Below are 17,905 nucleotides of genomic sequence, written 5' to 3'. Positions count from 1 at the left end.
GGTGCCAAGCATTCATTCCTAAAATATAAACAGAGAAACACTGAATTCAAGGTGATGGTATTTCTTTGACCAGATAGCTCAGGCTGCCATAACAAAATACTAAAGACTCTATTTTAAAGAAAAATGTTATATAATTTGTGGAAGGAGATCCTGTGAGTTGAAAGCTGATCTAATAGCTTTGAATTGACTGAGGATTTTTTTTGTTTGTTTGTTTTTCTGTCCTGGCAGAGCCCGGGCACTCTGTACACTGACTATCTTCCAGAGTTTGGCCGGCCTGTTAGGAGGAAAGAGTGTTGAACTGGAGAAGCTCTTTAGGTGAGTAGGTTTTTATTTCGGGAGTGGATCTAAAATTGGGTCAAAGGTGTGACCCAGAGGATTACCAGTATTTTTCTTTTATTTCTTGGTTTGTTTAGTTGACAAATATAAACTGTATGTATTTATCATTGTGTAACATGAGCTTTTGAAATATGTATGCAGGTTATCACAATTAATTGAAAACAAGCAGTCAAGAGTGAAATAGAAAATCAAGAGCTTGTGGGGCCTGTCACCAAAGGAAAACAAAGTTTCAGAATTAGGTGTGGTCATCAGTTTGCAGTGCTGCAGAGAAAGCCAGCAATAAAGAGCTGAAAAGTATCTTTAGGTTTTTTGGAAACAACAGGCCAACATGACCCTTGCAAGAAAAGTTTGAAGTTCTTAGTAGAGAGTTAAGTTGTAGGATTAGCAATTGGAGGTGAGAGTACAGTTGGCCTTAGTGGATGAAGGAATGAAAAGATCAAGAGGGCAGTCTTACACTAAAAAGCAGACTGGGTTGTTTCTTCTGCTTTCAAAAATGGAAGATATTTTACCCTATTTATATGCCAAGGACTGGAATTATCAGAAAGGGAAGGAATGAAGATACTGGTGGAAGAGTTTTGAATTTCAGGAGAAAGACATCAGGAAGAAGAAAGATGAGGGTTTGGTAGCTGATGGGTGTATTGCTTGGTGATCGTTGGAGGGAGAAGTCATTTTCTTTTTCTAACATGAGAGTAGCAGAAGTATAAAAAGTTTAGGGATCATAAGTTGCTTTGAGGCCTTGGAGAGTAACAGTGTCATCTTTTACAGGGTCAGAATTGGAGTGAAGAAAATCTTCTGTTACTGCTAAGATTAGCCCTTTTGGTACTACTAAGAAGGGGTCAGCCTGAGAGGAGAAGCAGGGTATCTGAGAAGAGTGAGGAGATGCAGACTCTGTGTCCCACCTCCAGGGAGGCAATACCTGCAATGGAGAAGGGATGGGGGCAGGGTGGGAGGGTCAGCCTGGAGCCCGTGGGCAGCTGGTGGCAGACCTGGTGGCAGACCTGGTGGCAGCAGGAACCTGTACAGCAGTGTCTCCACTGGGCTGTGCCTTAGACTAATCTGGGATGTGTGGTGTGTGTTTTTGTTTTGTAGACAAGAGCTTATTAGTGGGTGGTATGAAGTGTCATCTTACTTCTTTGGAAAACTGGTATCTGAATTACTACCCAGGAGTTTGCTGCCAATTATATGTACTTGTGTAGCATACTTCTTGATAGGTAAGTAACAATACAAAGAGAATGTGTCTTTAGTTTTGCTTATGTGTTAAAACCAATTTCTTTTGCAAGCATGTTTATGGTTCTTACAACTAGAAGTACACACTTCTCACCACTAGGGAAGTGTGTATCCATTGTGCATGCTCAACAATAGCCATTCAGTTGAGTATTGTTGTCAAGTCTTTCCCAAGTGAAGCTTCTTGTTTTTTATTTTGGTGCCATGCTGGGTATCAATCCAATGGCTTCATGGATGATAGACAAATGCTCTATCTCTGAGATACATCCCCAGCTGTTTTAAAAATTTTTGTCTTGATCAGGGTCTTTCTAAGCTTCTCAGACTTATCTGAAAATTTAGATCATCTTGCTTCAGTCCGCTGAAGAACTGGGATTGCACACATGCCCCATGCTCTACTCAACAGAACTTTCAATATTTACAAAACTTCATTTTACCAAGATGCCATGTATCATGAAGAAACATAGAAATGATTTATAAAAAACTCAACACTATGCTGAGGAGCTGTGATAGTTATTGCCTATCTATCTATATTGTTTCTCTTTGTCTCTCAACATGTGACTATATACAGATAAAATTTAGATTGGTATGTATTATTGATAAGGTCTACAGAGATATATAGAAAAGTAAAGAATCTGTGTATACATGTCTTCTTTCCCTATACCCTTAATAATGAGAGAAAGATGGTTACTTTGGGGTTTGATCATTGTTGCATTGTTCTCAGACTTTACCCCAGGGTCATTGCTTCTGAATTTCTATATGTTTCTCTATTTCTCACATACACTGGAAATATCTATTTATGATAACACACTATAGTATAAGAACCAAAAACTTCCGGTATACAAATAAGAGGTGTATTATAAGGAATTGATCATGGTATCTAGGCCCAGACTCCTGATCAGTGTTTTTATAGCTGTTCCAAATCTTTAAACTATATAATGAATGTTTGCTTGGTACACTTTTTAAAGTATACTTATCTTATTCCATTCTCTATCACAGAGCCATGTGATGGTTTGTCTGGGAGACTTAGGTATGGAGATTCCTTTCTTTCCCCCAGGCATTAAAACCACTGAAGTTGTGAAACCTGATTCCTGTTTCTTCAGTAATGCAGTGACAGCAAATAGTGAGCAATGTGGTGATGTCTGAGTATAGGAGAAGGCAGTATAATTTGACCAGTTGTGTTACCTGTGCCTCTCCATCTAAGTAGTTCTGAAGTTTGTCCTAATTCCACATAGGAAAACAGAGGTGCTATACGGAAAAGTGCTTTGGAAGTAAATGTACAAAAGAAATCTGTGTGGTAACTTCATGCAATTATATATAGGTGAAAATTAAAATTGCTGGCCCATGGTAGTTGGATGTGGGTAACTTTCTTCATTCAGGTATTAATTGCTCTGAATATTAGCATTATTTGCATGGTAAATGATCCTGAATACATATTGACCTAGGCAGCCGTGATAAACCCTTCTTTTTTTTCTAAGGATTGAAACTGGAGGCAGAAGCTTTCTCAATCATGATGCTTACTGTTTTGATGGTGTACTATTCAACTGCTTCCCTGCTACTGGCTATAGGTTCACATCAACGTTATTTCATAGCAGCAGTTTTAAGTACCTATTATCTGTTAATGCTGGTGAGTATAAACTGTACTTCTCTCAGAAGGAAATTTCCCCTTCTTTCTTTATTGTGCCTTTACCTGTCATTTAAAACCTACTTTGAGTATTCTATACATGGGATTTGGTCGCTTCCAGGAGGCCTAGATGAGGTATATTCTAGAGAATTTACCAGCTTTCCTTCTCAACTTTATCCAAGCTTATTTTGCTAGTGTTCTAATGTCGTTAGTATGAACATGTCTTTAGTGATGAGCTTTTAAAAGACACTTCTTGATAGTATTGAATAAGACCTTGAACTTTAGAAATCAGAGTAATGCGATCAGTAGACTCTACCTGATTTTCATGCTGGAGTTAGAGAACTCCCAGCTGTTTAACCAGTGGAGACAGTTTCATTGGATGCATTGAAACTCCAAGGTGAATGTGAAGCTCCTTGAGAAGTGTAATAGTGTGTGGCATGGGGAGGGGGGTCTTACCTGGGTCCTGTATTTTGAAAAGGAGTGTTTTAAGAATACTGGAAAATTCCAAAGTCCACAGTACTAGGTGATTCCCTTTTTGTGTTCCTAAGAATCTCTATATCAAGTATTTCTGCTTATCTTTTCTTTATAATAGTTACTTAATTCTAATCTCACATGGACCTAAAGTTTGTAATCACATAGATGAATTAACAGATAAACAGAACAAGTTCCCCTGTTTTGTTTTGTTTTTTTTTGTGTGTGTGTATGTGTGCTGCTGGGGATTGAACTCAAGGCTTTGTGCACATGAAGCAAACACCCTACCCACTGAGCTATATCCCCAACATAGTTCTCACATTTTTGTTCCATGACATGGACTAAATAGGAGTGCTTAACCAATTAATGCACTTGTCATCTCTGCTACAATAGATGTCTTTCAGTGATACATAATCAGCATAAGTTCTTGTCAAAGTGTAAATCTTTCATTTCTGAATTTCTGAATTTGTCAACTACAATGTATCTCATTCAGAAAGTGATGTCTTGTTTATATTTCATGTAATAAATAAAATATCCTTTAATAAATACAGATGAATTGTTTGATTTATGGGATATTTTGACTGAATATTATGTAAAGGATCTTGGTAGAACCTTAAAACCATAGTCATGAAACCACATATTACTCAGAGATGGTATGTGTTATATGAAGCACTTGGTTAGGTCAAATCTAAATGTGGGCAGACATACAACGTTGTCATTATGTTGTTATCCTAGTGGTACCAAGTACCACCTAAATTGTACCATTTAGGACAAGTGTTATGTGAACCTCATAGCTGTTCCTTGTATTTTGAGAAGTTGTTCCTAGTATCTCTATTGTAATATTAATTTCTGATAGCTTTAAATGGAAGTATTGACCATATTTTCTGCTGTACTTCATCATATTATTGTGTTTATCAGTTCTAGGCTTTGGGTAATCTGAATCCTGCATTCTGAACCTCAAATTATTCTTAATGTCATTTTTTAGTCATTATGCCATAAAATATGTATTGTCAACTACTTATATAGCATTTGTGTTATAGTATCATTAAGGAATATGGAAAGGATTTGAAATATATAGGAAGTAATATTAAAGTAAAAAAGGAAGTACATGATTTACATGCAAATACTACACCATTTTAAAAATAAGGTATTTGAATACCTGAAGATTTTGGTATCTGTGAACTGAGGTTCTGGAACCAATCCCCCTCAGGTACCAAGGAATGACTATTTCTTAAACTTCCATTGTGTGCAGTTACAGAGAATGTTGAGGACATAGTCTTAATAATTTTAGATCATCCAAATAGTATATATTATGCAGATTATAGGAAATGGTCCTTCCTTTAAAATAATAAACAACCTTAGATACACAGAGGTGTATACACATTCAAACGATGAAGATTTTTTTTAGAGTAACTGGAAGGAATATGAAGAGAGATGATCCTAGTGGAAATGTTTGGAAAGTTGTAGAGTTGAAAGTTGAAAAGGGTATTATCTAGAATTCTTCATAAAATCACAAGTTGGGTTCTGATTCATGGTCTTTGCTTTTTATAGGGTTTATTGGGTATATTGCTGACTTTCACTCCTCTTCCACCTTGGCTATCATGGCTTGAGTACTTCAGTATCCCTCACTATGGCTATTTGGTAAGTTGTCTTATTCTCTTACAATACATGTGTTTCCAAGCTATGAGAAAAGCAAAATAAAGCCTCACCAGCTCATTTCCCCAGCCATGAGCTGTGAATGTCTGTGATTTTGGAGTCTCCTTTCAAGAGCAATTAATGAGACTATCCTGTTAGCCTCAGTTAGCACAAGTCCCTGGAGTCACATGGGGTTTTTCCCAGTCACCCCATTGTTTGAGGAAGAGGAAAGTCATAGATAAATCTCATAGTAAAATGTGAAAATAAAAGTTGATGATAAACATGTAGTGTTTTAGTTAAATAAGGAAGTAAATGAGAGGATGAGAGACTAGAATTTATAGTTTATATCAAAAGGAAAACTAGAACAGAACAAAAATCATATAATACTCAAAACCATATTGTCTTTCATGAGCTATTCAACTCCAAAATAACCTGTGTCAAAATAGAATGATTACGTTTTTGACTATCATAATTAAAATGGATTGGAAAAAATAAATAAGAGAAGATTGCTATTATAAATCAGCAATATTCTTTGAGCTCTATTATGTAAGGAAAATAAAAAGAGACACAGAGACAAGATACAGAGGCAGACTAACAGAATAGCCAAGCTGTCAGCTTTATTTATTTATATCAATAAGTTTCATTAGATCATTGGCATCAGTAGTACATTATCGCTCATTGTGTCATTAGGCAGCTTACAGAGTAAGTAACATTATGCAGCTTATTCTTCACTTACATGCTACAGTTGCAATATGTAATGTTAAGAGGTTTGTGTAGCTCTCAAGTGTCCGTTGTTTAAATTTACTGTTATATGGACAGGTTCAGCTGCAGTGGAGCTTTGTGAAACATTGTAGTTGTCTAACAAGAGAGTTTTGTTTATTCTCAGGAGCTGTGAGCCTGAGGTCAAGGTTGAGGCTGATAAGACTCTAGCACAGATCCTCCTTATGCAGAGCATTCCTACAGCAGATAGGCATCCTATGTCTTTGCACAGAAATTTTCCTAGCAGCCAGGCATTCTGTGTCTTTGCACAGAAACTTCCTAGCCACCAAGCATGCCACAGTTATGAAGCCATCAAAGATTCCAAACCAAATCACAGAACCATTTTACTGTTATATCATTTTAAATATAGTGTTCAAACTATAAAATTGGGAGAGAAGGAAGTAACCACAGTCTAATCTAACCAGAGTTCTCCTTTCTTATCCAATGGGAGCCAGCATCTCAACCCTAGCCTACTTTATTTCCAGGGAAAATTAGGTACTTTGCTGTGGCAAAGACATGGCAAGAAAGAGAATATTTTTTAGAAATAATCATAAACATTAAACTTGAGGGCATAATTGTGATAATCCCTTGACACTATTTACCCTGCCCCCTTGTGATAATCCCTTGAAACTATTTATCTTACCCTTCTCCCCCTTGTGTTTTAGGCTTTGCAACACAATGAATTTTTGGGACGAAACTACTGTCCAGAACTCAATACAACAGAAATCAGTAGCTGTTCCAATTATGTAATGTAAGTTTGCATTCAGTGTCACGTTGGGTTTGCTTACTATCATAGTATGATATGGAAAGGTCCCTGGCCTTAGAGCTGGTAAGGATTCTTTCAAGGTCAATAAGACTTTCTAAGCCTAAGTTTTTTAACTCGTAAAGTGAGTTGTTGGGCACTAATGTATGTGAACATGTTGTGTAACTCTTGTTCTCTTAACAGTAAAATATTATCGAATGTGAAAAAATGAGTTCTTTTTCAGAACATTTGAATTTGTAATAGACTATTTTCATGGTTTACTAAGGGCTTATAGTCTGTGAACCTCTGGATTGGCTACTGGTAAGCCCTGCCCAGGTGCTTTTCTCACCTCTGACAGAGGCACTCCATCCTGCTCTCCTCTAGCTGCTACTTAAGGTTTGAGCCTGATCCTAGACCTGCTGGTATCTTCTCATTGCTGACTATCTGCAATACTCATTATAGTATTGGTGTGAGAGCTGACAGAACAGAATTCTGTTCACAAGCCCTTTTCCCCCCTGGTTCTGGTTTTAGAATTCTTAGCCTATTTTTTGGATGACTATCTTGTGATGTAAGCAGAATTTAAGGAGCTTTGATCATATAAACAGGGGACAGAGTTGTCATCATAAAAACTGAGGTTTTCCCACGAGGAGAAAATGAATTTACTTGATCAGTATTTCCTTTGAAGAGAGCAGCATTATAGATTTGAAAACAGATGAATCTGAGAAGCCTAGGAAATTGGTTCATAGTGTGAATCTGTAAACTTGGCCAAGTAAGTTAAGCCTGCATCATCTCCTTTTTGAAATATGCATAATATTTATATTCCCTTAGATTGTTTTACGAATTAACTAAGCTGTCAGGCACAGGTTGCTTAATATATCTAGCAAAATTTGAAGTACTCAGTGACTGTCAGCTATTACTTATGAAATGACAGATACTGAATATTTAGATGACCTGTAGACTTCTTTAACAGGAATAGCAACTATATTTAGTACAATTTGAAAGATGTTAGGAATATAATCATATATTTTTGTGTTGAATTTCAGATGTACTGGTGAAGAATTCTTGACAAACCAGGGCATCGATCTCTCACCTTGGAGTTTATGGAAGAATCATGTGGCTTTGGCTTTTATGATGATAATTTTCCTCACAATTGCCTACCTAAAATTGTTATTTCTTAAAAGAAGTAATTAAAATCACCCTTAATATACTATGAGTTACTCTTGCATTAATAAGAAGCACCTTAATTTATTTTAAGTATCCAGTGAAGACTTTTTTGTTGTGTATGATTGCCAACATACTGTTGAAGTGTTTTCAATAGAAAAAATTTTCAGAAAAATCACAGCTAACAGAACTATAAATGAAAGAATCCAAGCCCAAAACTAGTATATATAAGTTCCTCTTATTAGACAATAATTATGGGGAGAAATTCAGTTGAATTTATCAGTCTGAAAAAAGAGAAATGAATTCTAGAAACTCTTGACTAGTTATAATATCTCCGACTGATTAGTTTTCTCATTTTTCAACCTCAATACATAGGTTAGTAGCCCTTCTATTTTAATAGTTTATAAACTATGACCTGCCATTACTTAATAAATAACAAATATGTTAAAATATTAATGCTATATTGGAAGAATGAAATCTAAATTAGATTGAAAAAACAGTGATATTTCTAGGGTAAAAAATTCATGATGATAATGAAACATGTCTATGATTCTGGCCATTCCTACCTCACTGTGTACATGCTTTCATATTACATACTTCTAGTGGGGGTCTCAAATCTTAGTAGTCTTTACTATGGGTTTGAGATTTAGTTATACAGAAAGCCAGGCCGAGGATATGGTTCTTGTGAATTTCTGGGATATTCTGGCTCTGAAATCACTTCACTCCCCAGATGTCTCGGTGGCATATATGTGGTTGCTTCAGAATCTCCTGAGAGCTCTGTTAAGACACCCATGTCTGGCCCTGCCTGTCTCAACACAGCAGCACCTATGAACCTGCCTCCATGAAGAATTTGCCAGGGCTAAATTTGGTCATTTCCAAGGTCCTTCCAAGTTTAAAAACTTTAAACTTATAGTCTAATGACTGTTGTATCTGGGCCCACACAGGATCCCCCCCCCCACTTGTACACCTCGTTTATTTCTATACTCTGTGTTCATCCTCACCTTTACCAGAAATGGGAAAGTATTTGCCAGTAATACTGAAATATTTTTAATCCTTTCTTTGATTGAAGGGTATGTAATAAAAAGTACAGTTCAATGAATTACCAAAAATTAAGATGTGTGTAACCCCAGTTCAGGTCAAGAAGGTAAAACATGGCCAGCACTCAGGAGGCCCATGTGCCCTTTTCCCAACCACTACTTCCTCTTTTCTCCATGGGTTGTTTTGGAAATGACACTTGTGTATTCATCTCTGTTACTGTTATCAGAACATCACTACAGCTCAGGTTTGTTTTTGTGTGCACCGGTACATAGTTAAGTCTCCTTCCCACATTTTTTGGTAAACTTTTAATTTTCAAGTAATCTAAGATTTATAGAAAAGTTGAAAAGATAGTGTAGGAAGCTCTCATGTGCCCTTTACCCAGATTCACTTAATATTAATATTTTATATGATTCATATAAAACAAGGTATAGTGATGAGGCTAAAAATTTACATCAATGCATTGCTGTTAATTCAACTGCACACTCTGTCCAGATTTCACCACTTTTCTACCATCATTGTTTCACTGTTCTGGGCTACAGTTCAGGAGGTCACAGTCCATCCAGCTACCCTTCCTAAAAGCAAAATACTTACAGGAATCAAGCAATTTGGGGGCGAGCCAACAGAGATCCCCAGTTAATGGTGATCTTGTATATCATTTTAGCCCTTCAGAGCTGCCTGCAATGTTGTTACAACATGTGTCTGGACAAAGGTTTGTATTTTTATATTTGAACTTTAAGGAAAATATTTTTCTTCTTATGATTTGACTAAGGCATCATCTCAAAACTTATACAGTTTTCCTGGTTATTATGTGAATATCAGGTGAATAAATTTTTACTGTGTTTTGTACAGTTCTGGCCATTCCTACCTCACTGTGTACGTGCTTTCATATTACATACATCTATAACTTACCCTCACACTAGACCAATCAGAACAAGGCAAATTATCAAAATTATAATACCAACTTTCAAAATATGAATTTAATAAGAATATATACTAGTATGTTTATCCAACTTTTGTATTATATTTATCTTTTTACTTATATTTTGTTTTGTTTTATTTTTGGTTATACTGGAGATTGAATCAAGTGATGGTCTACCACTGAGCTCATTCTTTCAAGACAGCTTTTAGCAGGATCCTTCCATTTTCTTGGGTGACCCGAATTCCCAATGGTTATTCTGTTTGACAGATTCATAGTGAAAGCAGGCTTATAGTCAATTTTTCCATCCTGTGGGTGAAGTAAAGATTCACTGGCTAATACTATCATTTCAATGAGATGCCATTTTCTTCATAGTGTTCTGTATATTAAAAGTTAATTTTTTTAACTAAGTCTTGGGTTTAGTTTTTCTCCAATAGTATTAAATATTTTCTATAGTCAATACCATAATCAACATTTCATAAAATAAATATATGTATATATTAATTTTCATAAAACATCTATTTTTTTCATAAAATACACACACACACACACACACACACACACACACACACACACGTATATATACATATGGTATGAAAAACTCCAAAACCTTATGTAGAGGTTTCTCAAGATAGCAGAACACATGAGGTCATTTTCCTGACTGCTCCATGGTGTGAAATCAAGAAAGCAGATAGGCAGCTTCTCAGCAAGGTGAGTGAAAAAAAAGGGGGCGGGAGGGCTTTACTGAGATTTAATATTGGACATTCAAAACAGGTTAGGGACTCAGAAGTTTGGATATAATAAAATGAGATATAAATCCCCAGTGCCATTGCTGGGGTTGTAGTGACTGACATCAGAGGCAATAGCCAGAGATGTCCCTCCAAGAGCAACTTGGAGGGATAAGGGAATTATTTTATTTTTAGAAGGCCTGAGGCATGTTTTGATATGGAGAGATCAGAGATCAAAGGTATTGCCCAACTAAATTGAAAGGCATGCTACATAATTTCCTTCTGTGGGAAGAAGATGAATCTCTCCTGCTGCTTCTGGAGGCCAGAGGAAGGAATGATTTTGCAGCCATTGTGCAGGGGCTGGCAGCTGAGGGAACTTGTTCCTGGCAAACTTATACTGCATGACATAGAGTGTATGTAAGTGACCAGGAGAAAGTAAAAAATGGAGAGAGGTTTGCACACAGGTATACTGATTGTGGAAATCCACCCAACTTCTCCCTTCCCCTTCAATCCTGCCACTTGCATTACTTGCTGAGAGAGATGTGCATAGCCAGGAATTCACAAGGGTGGAAGAATTGAAGACTGAGCCTGATAGACAAGGAAACATAGGGTCCACAGGTGATGGAGGGGGCTAAAAATTGGCTCTTCCACCACATGAGTAGAACCTAGGGGAGATCTCTGGGGTGTAGTCTTCCAGTACGGACTTGGCCCTGCCAGTATGCTGATTTAAAATCTTTAGACTAATCACTATTCAATGAAGAACCTGAAGCCTACCAAAGCCTAAACCCCACCACTGAAAGCTCTACCTACAGGATATCCTCTCACACTCCAGCAATCCCAATCTGAGAGTGGAGCAGATATCACACTGCAGCCCATCCCATCTAACACTGTGGAGTAGGGAAGCTGAGAATCTTTTAAACTCCAGTGGAAAAAATTCTATAAATTTTCATTAAGATGTTTTTTTTCTTAATTTTAAATTCTTATTATTTTTTCTTTTCTGTTTAATTGTGACCTGAATGGTTCATGGACACACATATACATATTCATATTTTTTTCTCATTTCTAGCATTTTTGAAGCCAGATTTTTTCATGAATCTGTTTTTCAGGACTAGGATGAGTAATATATTTTGATTTATTTTGTATTCTTTTATTTTTATTTTAAAAATTTTATATATTATTTCTCTCACTTATCTGTTACCCTTGATTCTCTTTATCCCTTTTCTTCTCCTAACAACCAATTTTTATTGTTCTCTCTTTCACTCTTCCTTTAATTTTTACTTCTAGGTTCTCTCTTCCTTCCTCATAATTATCACATTCTATGTCACGTCTGCTTTCTCCCTGTCCATCATTTAAAATTATAAAATCTTTTGCAAACTTACCCTGATTACTATGGGCAATAACTGACCACATGATTTCTATTTATTGTGACAATTAATATTGTAGATGTCATAATAGGAACTATTTGATTTAATGCTATATATTGTTTGTATTGTGTGTTTTAATTTTTCTCCCACTAAATTGTGATGTACTGGAAACCTTAAAGGACACTGTAATTCCACAATGTAGAAATTCTACTGCCTTAAAATCATAATTTTAGATGGATAGAAACACAAATAACATGAAAAATCAAGGGAAAAAAATCACCCTCCAAAAACCAAGATACTTCAATAACAGAGTCCTCCAATACCATGGTGGAAGAAATCTCAGAGAATAGTTTAGAATGTTCATAATTAAACTGATTTGCAAGGTATAGGTTGACATAGGAGTGAAATAACACAGATGAAGTGAAAGAACATTTTAATAAACAGAGATTCTTAAAAACCAAGCAGAGATACCCAAAATGAAACAATAAACCAAATTGAAAATTCAATGAAAAGCATCATGAACAGACTACACCACTTGGAAGACCAACTTTTACATAATGGAGACAAAATAATGATCTTTAAAATAGAGTAGATCATGGAGAAAATATTTAAAAGACCATGAACAGAACTTCCAAGAAATATGGGATAACATGAAAAGAACAAATATAGGGTTTATCAGGATAGATTAAGGCTTGGAGATACAAACCAAAGGAATGCACAATCTATTTAATGAAATAATATCAGAAAATTTTCCAAACCTTAGTAATTAAATAGAAAATCAAATACAGGAGGCTTATAGGACCCCAAATATACAAAATTCAAGCAGACCCACACTAAGTTACAGTATTATGATAATGTCTAACATATAGAATAAGGATAGACTTTTAAATATTGCCAGATAAAAGTAACAGTTTACATGTACAGGGAAACCAATATGCACCTCTGCTGATTTCTCAATCAAAACCCTCAAAGCTAAGAGGTCTTGGAATAATATATATCAAACTCTGATAGAAAATGCTTACCAGCCAAGAATACTATACCCAGAAAAATTAAGCTTCAGATTTGAAGATGAAATAAAAACCTTCCATGATAAACAAAAGTTAAAAGAATTCAAAACTATAAAGCCTGCATTACAAAACATACCCAATAAAATATTTCATGAAGAAGAAATGAGAAATAAAAGTTAAAATCAGAAAATGGAGGGACTACACTAGAAGAATAGACAATCAAAGAAAAACAAATTCAAAGTGAAAACCAGAAAGAAATCAAAATGACTAGCAATAAAAATAATTTTTCAATAATAACATTGAATATAAGTGGCCTAAACTCATCAATCAAAAGACATAGACTGACAGATGGATTAAAAACAAGACAAAACAATATGCTGTCTTCCAGAGACTCGCCTTATAAAAAAAGACATCCACAAACTGAAGCTAAAAGGATGGGAAAAAAATATATCATTTATCTGGATCTCACAAATAAGCAGGAGATTCTAGCCTCATATCACATAAAATGGACTTTAAGCCAAAGTTAATGAGAAAGGACCCAGAAGGTCATTTCATACTGCTTTAGGGAATTTTACATCAACAAGACATAACGCTACTGAAATATAGATGATAATCAGAAACAATTTTGAAAATTTATGGTCCAATAAAATAAAAAATTTTGAAGACTGTCAAATTTCTAGATTGTATGATCTAAACTGAATCAGGAGGACATAGAAATGAATGAGTCCAAACTGAATCAGGAGGACATAGAAAATTTACACAGATCAATTTCAAGCAATGAAATTGAAGATGCCATCAAAAACCTAGCAAGGAAGAAAAGCCCAGGACCAGAAGGATTCTCAGCCAAGTTCTACCAGACTTTCAAAGAAGAACAAACACCTATGTTCCTCAAATTATTCCATAGAAAAGAAGGGAACCCTTCCAAACATATTTTATGAAGCCAGTATCTGTCTGGTTTTGAATCAGGGTGATCCCTGATTCAAAACCAGACAAAGATGCATCAAGGAAAGAAAACTTGAGAACAATATCCCTGATGAACATAGATGCAAGAGTCTTAATAAAATAATGGAAAATTGCATACAAAAACATATTTAAAAGGTAGTGCACCTTTATCTAGTTGAGTTCATCCCAGGAATGTAAGGTTGTTTCGGCATGTGGAAATCAATAATTCACCACATCAGTAGAGTTAAGGAAAATAATCTCATGATTATCTTAATAGATTAAGAAAATGAATTTGACAAAATATAGAATTCATTCACATTCAAAACACTATAAAAACGAGGAATAGTAGAAAGATTCCTTAACATCGTAAAAGCTATATATGTTAAACCCAAGGCCAACATCATTCTAAATAGAGAAAAATTGAAAGTATATCCTCTAAAAACTGGAAAAAGACAGGAAGATCCTCTTTCACCACTTCTGTCCAACATAGTCCTAGAAACTCTAGCCAAAACAATTATACAGAAGAAAGAAAGGGATATGAATAGGAATAAAAGCTCTCAAATTATTTCTATTTGCAAAAGAAATAAATCTATATTTAGAAGGCCCAAAGGACACCACCATAAACAAATTCAGCGAAGTAGCAGGATATAAAATTAACACCTATAAATCAATCATGTGTCTATACACCAATAATGAATCAACTAAAAGAGAAATTAAGAAAACTATCCCTCACAACAGCCTTAAAAAACAAACAAAAAATCTTTGAGAATCAATCTAACAAAAGAAAGAAGTGAAATATCTCTACAATGAAAATTATGAAACACTAAAGAAAGAAACTAAATAAGCCCTTAGAAGATGCAAAGATCTCCCATGTTCTTGGATAGAGATAATTAATATTGTCAAAATGACCATACTACCAAAAGTGCTGCATAAACTTAATGCAATTCCTATTAAAATTCCAATCACACTCTTCATAGAAATAGAAAAAGTGGTTATGAAATTCATTTGGAAAAATAAGAGACCCAGAATAACCAAAGCAATTCTCAGTGAAAAAAGTGAAGCAGGAGGCATCACAATATCAGAACTTAAAGAGCCATAGTTACAAAAATGGCATGGTATTTGCACCAAAACAGACATGAAGACTAATGGAACAGAATAGAAGACACAGAGATACAGGTATCTCATACTAGCCAAAAGCAGCATAAACATACATTGGAAAAACATAGCTTCTTCAAAAAAACATACAGGAAATGTGGAAACTCAAATGTAGCAGAATGAAATTTAACCACTTTCTCTCACCCCACACAAAACTCAATCAAGGACCTAGACATTAGACCAGAGACCCTGTGCCTACTAGAAGAAAATATGGGCCCAACTCTTCATCATGTCTGCTTAGGAACAGAATTCCTGAACAAGACTCTTAAAGTACCAGAAGTAAAATCAAGAATCAATAAATGGGATGGCATCAAACTAAAAGGCTTTTTCACAGCAAATAAAGAAATTAAGAATGTGAAGAGGAGACTACAGAATGGGAAAAGTCTCAGAGAATTAATCTCCAGGATTTGTAAATAACTCATAAAGCAACACGAAATAACAAATAACCCAGTCAATAAATGGGCAAAGGAACTGAACAGACACTTTGCAAAAGAATAAATATGACCAGTCAAGGAATATATAAAAATATATATTCAACATCTATAACAATTAGACAAATGCAAATTAAAACTACACCGAGATATGTCACTCTAGTCAGAATGGCAATTATCAAGAATATGAGTAATAAAAAATGTTGGTGAGGATGTGGGGAAAAATACACTCATATAGTGCTGGTGGGACTTCAAATTGTTTCACCTGCTCTAGAAAGCAGTATGGAGATTCCTCAGAAAATTTGGAAAGAGACCACCATTTGACCCAGTTATCTCTTTCCTCTGCATACACCCAAAGCACTTAAAATCAGTATATTACCAGCATACTACCCTGATACAGCCACATTAATGTTTATAGCAACACAAATCACAATAGTTAAGGTATGGAACCAACCTAGGTGCTGTTCAACAGATGAATGAATAAAGAAAATATAATACACACACACACACTGGGAAAATTGCTGAGCCACAAGAAGAATGAGATGATGGCATTTGCTGGTAAATGGATGGAACTGGAGACTATCATGGTAAGTGAAATAAGTCAGTCCCCAAAGACCAAAGGCCAAATTTTCTCTCTTACATTCCATGCTATTATACAATAAGTAGAATGGGGAGGGAAGATTAGAAGTTCATTGTATTGGGGAAAAGGGAATGCAGGGAGGGGAAGAGGAATGGGAATAGGATAGAGAGTTGAATAAATTAGACATAATTTTCCTATGTTCATATATGAATACATGAATGGTGTAACTTCACATCATGTTCAACTATAAGAATGGATCCTAATTAGAATAAGTTATGCTTCATTACTCCATGTATGTATAATATGTCAAAATTCACTCTGCTGTCATGTATATCTAAAAAGAAAAAAAAAATAAAAAAAATTACAAATGGTTTGATATGGTTAAAGTACCAGATGTTTTTAGAGAGCGTCCGTTTTTAAATTTATTTTTAATATTTATTTTTAGTTGTAGTTGGACTCAATATTTATTTATTAATTTTTATATGGTGCTGAGGATCGAACCCAGGGCCTTGCACTTGCTAGGCGAACACTACAACCCCAGACCAAGAGTGTTAGTTTTGATCAAGTAGGCAAAGGCTATGTAGTGAAATACTAGTCCATTATCTTAAGATTTTAAAGTTTATTTTGGAAGTGGTATGGGAGATAAATCTTAATTCTTCTGGTTTCAGAATCAGGAGCACCTAGAGGTAATTCCTGGCAATCCAAAAAGTCTGGGCATAGGGAGAGAGGCTTCTATCCAATGTGGTCCACATGGAATTCAGTGGTCATCTTAACATTTAAAGTTGTGTCATTCTCCTACTTTAAAGTTCTACTTCCCTCTGTAATCACTGTAGAAAGCCCATCTGATCTAGGATCTGACCCATGACTACCTTTCCATTCTCATTGGATGGCAGTTTCCAGTAACTGATAATTCAACTTCTGGAATGTTCTGAATGTTTTCCTGCCTCAGGATGCTCATTTATGCAGTTCTCACTCATCAGAACATTTCCCTTTATTGTTTAAGGCTTCTGACAGGTCTTCTCTATAGGGTAACCCTGTTCCCCAATTGTATTCTTTTACATCACTTACCTCACAAGTTTAGGCCCTAAATATGTTTTCAGTTAAGATACTGAAGAGTCACATGAATAAAAACAATGCATAATTCATGGAAAAAATGATGAGGGCTTAAATGAGAACAAGTGCTATATGAAAAAAGATACTTTTGATAGGTGCTAAAGAGGTAGAACAATGTTGTAAGAAAGGGAAGGGAAGGTGTTTCAGATGCCACTCAAGCTTTGGGTGAGATGTTCTTGCAGGTGATGGCAATATTCACCCATATAAAGACTATGACTAAAACATGTTTGGGCAGGTGGGATCATGAAGCAGTTTTAAGACAGAGATGAGATGTATGTAAAATATCTCATCAGGAAGCTCAGTCATATATTTTAAAAAAAGGAGAATATGGCAATGAAAAGATCCCCAGGGATTTGGTGGGAGCTTCGTGGGAAACCAAGGACAGAGTTCAGAATAAAGAGAAGATTTATTAAAATTCCCACAGGTTGGAGATATAACTCAATGGTGATCCCTCACATGCATAAGTTAGTAATTATATAAATAACTAATTAAAAACACAAAAACTAATATATATTTCAGAATGGTGGCACCGCTTGGATGGGATAAGAACTAGGAAGGAGCGGGAGAGAAGTTTTGGGCAAATTGTTAAAGCTCTTTTCAAATATCTGGGTGGCAGATGTACAGGTGTATTCATGTTGTAAATTTTAAAAAGCTAATTTTATTTCTTGGAATTTTAAAAGTC

General features: G+C 35.4%; 1 protein-coding gene and 1 long non-coding RNA gene across 3 annotated transcripts in view; both read left to right on the top strand.

The window, feature by feature from the left end:
• Positions 1 to 1,288, top strand: part of LOC144366787 (broad substrate specificity ATP-binding cassette transporter ABCG2-like) — a 32,394-nt gene extending 31,106 nt beyond the window's left edge. For both annotated transcript variants that reach the window (XM_078021603.1, XM_078021602.1), the window contains 2 exons: positions 229 to 315; positions 1,102 to 1,288. In XM_078021603.1, coding sequence (XP_077877729.1) covers positions 229 to 297 — 69 coding nt within the window. In that variant the 3' untranslated portion in view covers positions 298 to 315; positions 1,102 to 1,288. The remainder of the gene's footprint in view (positions 1 to 228; positions 316 to 1,101) is intronic.
• A 16-nt stretch (positions 1,289 to 1,304) lies between these two features.
• On the top strand, positions 1,305 to 7,988 carry LOC144366788 (uncharacterized). The gene is made up of 5 exons (XR_013425929.1): positions 1,305 to 1,547; positions 3,036 to 3,184; positions 5,204 to 5,293; positions 6,712 to 6,797; positions 7,832 to 7,988. It is a non-coding gene; the product is annotated as an uncharacterized LOC144366788 (long non-coding RNA).
• The last annotated feature ends 9,917 nt before the right edge of the window (positions 7,989 to 17,905 follow it).

Source organism: Ictidomys tridecemlineatus, chromosome 9 (assembly GCF_052094955.1).
Source record: "Ictidomys tridecemlineatus isolate mIctTri1 chromosome 9, mIctTri1.hap1, whole genome shotgun sequence".
In the NCBI taxonomy this organism is placed as follows: Eukaryota; Metazoa; Chordata; class Mammalia; order Rodentia; family Sciuridae; genus Ictidomys; species Ictidomys tridecemlineatus.
The sequence above is the reverse complement of the archived record's forward strand: the minus strand, read 5'-3'. Positions and strand labels throughout refer to the sequence as shown.